This window comes from Eurypyga helias, unplaced genomic scaffold (genome assembly GCF_000690775.1).
Source record: "Eurypyga helias isolate BGI_N326 unplaced genomic scaffold, ASM69077v1 scaffold24739, whole genome shotgun sequence".
In the NCBI taxonomy this organism is placed as follows: Eukaryota; Metazoa; Chordata; class Aves; order Eurypygiformes; family Eurypygidae; genus Eurypyga; species Eurypyga helias.
In genome coordinates this window covers 62471-71275 of record NW_010273191.1, presented here as the reverse complement: position 1 = coordinate 71275, position 8805 = coordinate 62471, and the positions used below count along the sequence as shown (strand labels likewise).

Here is an 8805-nt window from a genome sequence, read left to right as displayed (position 1 = left end):
CCCCTTTTAAAGCATGCACAATCTGTCGGTGGGCAGAGGGCCATAATAACAAGCCCCATGTAAACCTGCCTCCAGCTGCTTGTTTAATGGAAATCTCAAGGGCACTAACTTGTTATTGATGTTTTGACTTCCATGTTTAAATATAAAACAGTAAAGTCAAAATAAAGCATTTCAACCTCAACAAAATGAAACGGCTAGATAAATTTCCTGTTGGAAAAAAAAATCCTGAGGAAATTGATACATTCCACTGAAAAGGTTTTTGTTAAATCCACATTTTCTCCTGGAAAAAAAAACCCTTCTTTCATCAGCAAGATTTTTAACCAACACTCCTTAGTACATACTTGGATCAGCGTAATGCGCCGAGTTTTAAACACAGCAAGCGTGACAGAATCAGACTGCTGGTGACCGTTTTCCTTCAGGCTCTGGCAGCTCTAACAGCTACATGGAAGTCCCATCTGCTACACCACAGTCAAGAGCTATTCTGCTGTGGACACAGCTACACTTCTGTTTGTACACAGCTACTTGAAAGTAACCTGACAGACATCCTATCCACTCGGCTCCAACCAAGTCAGTCCTTCCCAGGGAGCTGTACTTAAACTTAGGGTTGTTTAAAAAAAAAAAAGGAGCATCAGGGGAGACACTTTTTCTACTGCTGGGTTTTGTGGTGGTTGGGTTTTTTCCTCCAGAGTGGGCAGAAACCTAAGGTGCACTGAAATTTCACCATTTTGAAACATTAAATTCCCAAAGCAACAACTAAGCTTTCTCAGTTCTGAAGAATTAGCTGAAATTGCTGATTTGCTACAATTCACCGAGTTCAATCACTTCCACTTAACTTGCAGGAAGTCCACAACAATAGCTGCTGTTAAACACACACAAATTTTTGTTGAATTAGTAAATTGACCTATGTCCCACCTTGCACACTCTAGCTATTCTTGGAATCATCAGCTTTCCAACAAATTCATACTCCACAGACACCTCGGTAAAAAAGAAGTATATCTTGTCATCTTCTCCATCTGTGCTGTTCTGATCGGCTCTTATCACATCAGCAAAAACAAAATTGGGCTCTACAGAAAGAGAAAAATGTTATATGTGAGACTACTGACTCAATTCCCTCAAAGCCCCTCTATGAGTCCTCTCTCACGCAAACCTCACACTGCATCTACCTGCTCTCCAGTCACTGACCTGCCCACGCGGTTTGTTTTTCACAATACAAATAGCATTTCTTAAAAAAAAAATAGAGGAAAAAATCCAAATTTGAAACCCCATGTGATAGGACTAAGATATCTGAGAGATCTCTATGGTCGGATACCTTGTTACTTCAGCCCACACACAAGTGTGCTTGTCTAACAGGCCTGGAGAGGTACCCTTCCTTCTCCTCCGTTTCAGCTTTCAGCCAAAACACTAAAAAATGACAGTATGGTTACAACATGTATTATATAACCCAGTATCCTGTACCTTTTGGACATCACGCGTGTTTTGGAACATGCTAACTTCATGACTTCAGTCCTTTCTGGCAGAAAGCCAGAAACCTCTAAGCATTTATAAAAGGGGGTGTTGAAATTTGGAAATTAAGTCATCAGGAACCATGATCAGCTCAATTTGAAAACTCGTAACAGACCAAAACCTCTCTCTTCCTTCCTATATCATAACTATGCTGCATTTCTGCAAGGATGAACAAGCAGACATAAACCAAACTGTAGCCCTTTAACATCAAATTGAAGCCTGTCTGTTTTGACACTTTTTTCATTATCAATGATGACAAAAACTGTGAAGTTTCAAGAGAAAATTACACATCAATGCATGCCAGTATAACAAAATACATTCTCTCTGAGATACTAGACAATTGCCCTTGATCCCACACGATCAAGCCTCCTGCCTGGCTCGTTCATGAGGGAGTTGCTGGGTTTGTTTAGTTTTCCCAGTCGTGCTATTGCTGAGAGGGTTCACTCGGAATCTGCTGCGACAGCTCTCGGGCTGCGATCACTCTCAGGCTCTCTCGGTCTGACTCCCACTACTCAAGACCTGGTTTTGCACTGGGCAGTGAGTAATGAAGAATTGTATAATATGTTTTATTTTCTATTATGTTAATTACTTAATAGTAGTATTTGTATATATTAATTTAGATTTAATTAGTAAATAGCTGTTATCTCAATTTTACGAGCTTCCTTATTTCTTTTTCCTCCGATTCTTCCCCTCCACTGGAGGAGGGGAGGGGGATTTGTGAGAGCGGCTTCGTGGTATTTTGCTAGCTGGAGTTAAAACACAGACACTTAAACTCTTTGTCTAAGTGTGGTGCTGAAGAAGAACAAGCAATTGGCTTGGGCCAGTTCTCATACCCACTTACCATTAAGCCAAGGTATCGCATACTCTGTTCTCAGAGGGCTCTGATGAGAGTGCCGTGAAATGATCGGTTCACTTCCCAAGAAATTGTAAGAAGTCCCGGAATAAAGCTCCTCATCTTTAACATAAAAAACAAATATTTTAGATTTTCTTACGCACTGGATACCAAAAAGGGTACATAAATATTTCAGGAGACTATGTAAAAGCTTAAACTTCCCACAAGAAAAGATAAACAAGTATTTCCTCTAAATTGCCCCAGACATGTCTTCTATGTTTACATTTCTGCTGACTGTTCTCATGGCTAACACTTCCACACTTGGGTTTATTATGGCTCTAACACAAGCAACTGTCAAAAGTCAGCACTGGTTTTGTGGTACTTTGACATTTAACATGTAAACCTACAGTTTATGTACAAACATGCAAACTTACTTGAGAAATGCATTAGAAGTTTTAGAAGTAATTATTTTACTCTTTTTCTATGCTACCATTATTCAAACTCAAGCTCTCAGCATTTAGGCAACAAGGCAGGAGAGCGTGTTCTGTTCTTTCTTGTTTCCTGTTCCATACTACTTTGATCTTCCCTTTTATGATCTCGTGACACCAGCCATGAACTCTGGTTTCACCAAATCAAGATTCAGTGGTGTCTAGACATGCAGTAACATACTTGCAATGAATATCTCACTTTCTGATCCTGTCTCATGGATGTGACTTCAGGACAGCTAAAGAATTCGACTTGTTAAATTTACTGAAATGACAGTAATTGATACTACAGAGGCAATCAAACTCCATTTAGACCACCTGGACTAAGTATATGTTCAACAGCTGAAAATATAGTTTAAAAATCAGTATTTTTAAAGTTGCTTTCCAAACAACTTAGAGTTTAAAATTCTCCTTTTAAGCAGCATGCTAAGTTTGATGACTTAAGTATTTTGATGTCTATCTAAATACACAGAAAAGATGTGAAAATACGAACACAATCTACCATTTTGATATCAAGAGACTGGAGAATGACAGTGGGAAAGATCAAACACATTTATACATAATAATGACGTATGCAAAGTCTGAACTTACCAACCATAACAGATGTGTAGCTTTGAGCAGGATCAAATGGACACCTGCCCTTACCATCTTCATTTTTACCTCCAAGTTCAAATGAAATTAAATTCTGCAAAAAATTCAAGTTGAAAACCACAAAACAATTGTTGGCACTTTTTTCCAGCCTCTTGACCCATGCAAAGGTAACTGAAAAATCGACACTAGATAATGGACTACATCATAAACTTCCAGCATCAAAGACATTTTTTCTAAGATTATGAAAGGCATGTGCATTTTCATAAAATCTTAAGAATCCAGTAGACAGAGAGGAAATGTGATCCTATGATTTGTAAGGACAGGAGCAGAAAAGAATAGAAAACAAAGTTAAATCCAGACCGACCTCAAGAAAAAGCACCCAAAAAAAGGTGCTTTTTTTCACACAGCAGGAAAGGCAGAGAAGTTAATTGATACATGGAAAGGGCTGGCAATTATTGAGTAAGCCTGCACAAAAATGGAGAGTTATAGAAATCAAGGTGGCTTTCTGAAGTGGATTTAGCAATTTTTGAGATACTAAATTTGTGAGATGGGGCATTATCCAACTAAATGTTAAAAAGCAACAGAGTACTTTGGCTGCTAATTTATAAATCCCTTAAAAACCAAGGGACCGAGGATCAGGATGATGATGGAGAACTGTAGCCACAGTACTGGGAAAAGTGATCAGTTACACTGTGTAATGAAGACATTGGAGGCTAAGGGCAGTGACTTCTGGCAGTGTTCCAGAGGTGATGGCAAGCAGACTTGCAGGCAGGGGAGACAAAAAAGAACAAACAATTACAAGATTTCTCAATTTCAGAATTGTTAAGAGCCACAGTAAGGAGAACGATATGAGAGTCAGCAGTGAGAAAAGGGAGTTCTGATTGTGTGCCAAGACTTCACTCTGAAGCACTCAGCCCTGTGAAGCTGTGGCATAGCCAGAAGCAGACAGGAATCTCAGAAATTTCAGGGAGATTCAGTAACAGATGGAAGTCAGAAAGAATACAATTTCAGTTGCATAATTATTTTTTTTTATGCTGATGGGCAATACACAAAAGAATTATGAAAGCTAAGAAAAAGTAAACCTGCAGTTAAACAAGCCGAATCAGTAACTCAGTAAGCAGTCTGGAAAAGGAAAAGGACAGTTTATTTCCCTACTCTGTCATTACCGTGGGGCAGCATAATATATACTCCAGACATCACAACTGGCACTGAAATTGCAACTGTCTTTGGGAATGGAGATTAACTCATTGTTTAAACGAGCAGCTTTTAAGTTACAGTTGTTACCGGGTCAAAACATATGTACATTCTTACCAGGTAATCACACGTAGGCTGAAACGCGTTAGTTCCACACACGTAAAGAAAAGTATCGTTCAGCTGTTGCAAGACACGCACATAATTACGACACTCCGTCTGTAACAGAGGATGAGAGAAGGACTGGTCTGATACACCACAGATCTGACATCCCAGGATAAACACAGAAAGCTGTGCTGTCAGCTCGTCTGCTGCCGCTACTTAGGCCGCATCATGCCAGCAAGGCTGCGCGATACAACTACCACAGGGACTAAGGCTGGGTGATAAAATCACCACAGGGACACCATCCCCGTGAGCTCTAGTCCTCCAGCAGCTGCCCTGGCACACCTATCAGGGCAGCATGACTAAGTACCATACGGTCAGCAGGGTATCAAGTTGTTCCATGAAAGCACAAGCTCCAAAAACGCTTCCAATCCATGAGAATGACTGCTTAAACCTGGAATAAGTTTTCAACTTTGTCATACCTTGTAAGCCTAGATGAAACAGTAAGTGATCATCAAGGTTGTTTCTTAAGAGAGAAACCTCTAATACCATTAAATTCGCTACAAAGCTTTGTCATTTATTATCTGCATGGTTTGGGGTTTTGTTTGGTTTTTTGAGTCCTTGGTATCAAATGCTCTTTCATTCATCCAAAGAAGCTTCTTAATTCCTTTGGCTCAGAAACACAACAAGGAGTTGGAATAGAGCCTTGAATAAAGGACATCATAAAGTTTCAGAATAATAACCAAGAGAAAAAAAAACCCAAACTTTAAACACCCACTTTGAGAGAGGGGGGAGGAAAAAACACACCAATATTCAATTACACCCCTTAATACTTGCTGGTACACAGCCAGATACCACCACTGTATGCAGTTCTATAAACTACTTAAGCAAGTGTAAGCACTGCCCTTACTATCCATTATTAGCCAAACGAGGTATTTCTGTGATTGTATGGTGGGCTTCAGTATGGTAGAACACTGGTGGGGGGGGGAAGCAAAACCAGTTTTCTGCCAAGTGAAGTCCTCGAACAGTCCTCAACGCTTTCTGCTGACACTAAAAAGCATTGTCGTGATAAGTGGGAGACAGGACTTGCCATTTTAATGTAAGAAACAGCAGTAGAGGCTTGATACCCTGACAATTCTGAAACTATGGCACTACGCAAAATGTCATGGCGACGACGATGTAAATATAACTAGTAAAAGTTTATGAGCAGGGTGAGGCAAAAATCACAGCTGGAGGTAAGCATGACTTGCTAAGCTAGGGTGGGAAAGTAACAGGAAGAGAAGTTTGGAGCTCTGGCTAAGTAACTATGTATAGGGTCTGACATCCCCCCTAGCTAACAGCAATAACCTCTGCAGAGGGCTGCCGGAGATGCACACACCCTCTGCTGAACTGTACACGCAGGCACACGAGAGATTCACGTGTCGTATTCATCGTTCCTGTGTGTGATTGCTACTACTGCTAACCCCAACTGAATCTGGAGAAGACAAATAAAACTCTGAGTGCATCCTGAAGAGGCACACAAGGAGGAAATGGCCCTTAAATACCCACCACGCCTTTTATTTGGATAATGTATTGATGGTTGTCAGGAAACACAGTAAGATGAGCCAAGGGGAGAGCCCACTCTCACCTTGAAAAGCCCCAGGAATGCTGGACGTCTGTCAGCCCTGGATATAGCACCTGAGGTTTTATAACGGTGTGAACCAAAGGCGATGCAGGTTCGGGGGGACCGATATCAAATCCCTGCAAGCATAGTGCTTTCTTTGCAGACTTTCACATTCAAACCTGTGCTTAAAAGCCTGACCATCAGCCTTGCCCAGCAAGCCCTCCCTTCACTGTGTCGCTAAACGAAGTGTCACTGCACAAGGGTAAAGGGACACCTGCATACAGCCAAATCCCTCAAGGAAACCCTCTCCACGAAAAGGCAAAATGAGAAATCCAGCCTGCATGCTGGCAGTCGTGAGGAGTCTGTTGTTCCCAGAACACCAAGGGATCCAGGGACTGAGCTGGCAGGAGACCAAGCAGCTCAGGTGCCAGGGAGCTGTCTGAGCACTCACATCATCAAGGTGCTGCCGCACAGCAGGACCACCACATTAAGGATATGTGGAGTTAGGGGAAAGACTGGTGGAACAGCACTGGCCTAATAAACCCTACGCCCTAAAGCAAAGCAAACAATATTGTCAGTCATTTTGTAAAACCACATGCTGGGGAGGAGTAACAACACACAACAGTTGCTATCAATTACCTCAGTGAAAGTAATACCAATTTATCATTTTAATGGAAAAATCTGTATCATTAAGGCAGAGTGTGTTCAGATTTTCAAACATTCAAATAATGTTCACCAGGAATAAATACTGAGCTAAGAATTAAACGAGTAAGACTAAGCATGCTGCAGTTTCTAAAGCTCAAGTTAATTAAGGCATTCAGGTGACTATTTGAAAACTTTAATTTCAAACAGTTGGAGCCTTTCTTTTAACATCATTCCTCTTGAAGAGAAATGTATAACATCCTTCTCAAAGTTCAATAAAAGTACATACCTGTTCTGATTTGCCCTTCACTGCACATTTAGTCCTTTTATCTTCAGTGACTTTCCAGTGTAACTAAGTAGGAAAAAAACAAGCAACAAGAAGGCACATTCAAAGCATTTTAAATCAATGCAAGGTCTAAAAATATTGCAATAACACCAAAAAAAGGCAATCCTAAGACTATCTGCAGCAAATGCAGGCCATTTTGCAAGTGGTTTTCAAAGGTTCAAAGCCATTCTTTCCTGGGGTGGTGATGCTTCCAAATTTGTGTGCCGGAAGCAAGGGAGGGGGCTAAACCACTGCTATTGTCTTTTGAGTTCATCATGGAAGTTTCCATTACCATACGCATTACGGAAATGCAACTGTAGCTGTTTTAAGTACTTCTCAATTTTAAGTACTTCTCAATTTCATTCACACCTGAATAAAAAAAAAAAAAGGCTTGGGGAGGGTGGGGTAGGTGGGTAGAAATCAAAGAAAACTTACTGGACCAATTTACACTATACAGAGAAGTACAATTTTGGCCATTACATGCATTCATAAACCAAGTGTTATATGCTGGTGAGATTGCCCACCGCCACCCAGCGAGCATTTTGTTCAGATTAAAAGTCATATGAGCATCTTCCAAAGCATCCTGGATGGGACTCCATGCCACGCCTCTAAGTGTCAGCCTGTGCTGCTGACAGCATGAGAAGCAGGAGCCTGGGAAGGACTGGAAGCAATACAACATTAGCAGACTTCCGCATGGTCTAATCTACCCTGAGAAGTCAGCGTCAGCACATCCAGAGCACTTCTCCGGGCAAGCTGGATCAGACCTGTCTGCACCACTGCTTGCTGTGCAAACACACCTAGAGACACAAAACAAGCTAAAAGCAATGGAACAGGACCCTCATTTCATCTGAAGCAGGTCTGCAGCCTGCTGCTCCTGAGCAAGCTCCAACTTTGCTTCTGTTTCCGATTACATTCTGGTTCAGATTAACAGGAAATGGGCCACTCCACAGAATAAAAACATGTGAGAGAACCACCACTACAGATGATACCCTAAGTCCCTCCATCCCAGCTTCCTGTCCTCAAGAAGAAAATACCTAAGGAGACCTCTAATCGCTTGTTTATCTCTAACTTCTCATTTCTTCCTTTCATCTGACAGCATGTTTTACTCTACAGCGTCTTCCAGAAATAACACCCGAGTAGCCCACACACAGTATTTTCTTTTTTGGGTACCCACTACCTAAAAGTGCAGTGCTACCGATATCAGAAAATGAATTCAAATTTGGAGTATGGTTTTTACATGGAAGATAAAAAGCATACCTCATGCTGCTTTTCAGCAATATTCACTGCATTTAATGCAAAGATCACTTCTCTGGCTCCTACATATAGGACATCTTTGTCTTCACTTAACAGCAAGGTTGAATAGTTTGATACTTCTGATTCATGAAAATGTATTAGCTGGACCTCTATTGAAATGAAACAAAAACAGCACCACATGAAGAAACATGACCACTTTGGGTCATTTTTCTAAGTAGTTGGATATCTGGAAAACAGTAAGGGTTAGTTCAGACAACCCATCTAACAGATGAGACCC

The 8805-nt window shown here is 41.0% G+C and overlaps 1 protein-coding gene across 1 annotated transcript in view; it reads right to left on the bottom strand.

Moving 5' to 3' along the window:
* SEMA4D (sema domain, immunoglobulin domain (Ig), transmembrane domain (TM) and short cytoplasmic domain, (semaphorin) 4D) overlaps positions 1-8805 on the bottom strand; it is a 20576-nt gene that overhangs the window by 9404 nt on the left and 2367 nt on the right. The window contains exons 2-7 of the mRNA XM_010159393.1: positions 8532-8677; positions 7239-7301; positions 4723-4821; positions 3412-3505; positions 2345-2458; positions 913-1064 (exon numbers count right to left, since the gene is read on the bottom strand). Of these exons, the coding sequence (XP_010157695.1) occupies positions 913-1064; positions 2345-2458; positions 3412-3505; positions 4723-4821; positions 7239-7301; positions 8532-8677 (668 nt within the window). The remainder of the gene's footprint in view (positions 1-912; positions 1065-2344; positions 2459-3411; positions 3506-4722; positions 4822-7238; positions 7302-8531; positions 8678-8805) is intronic.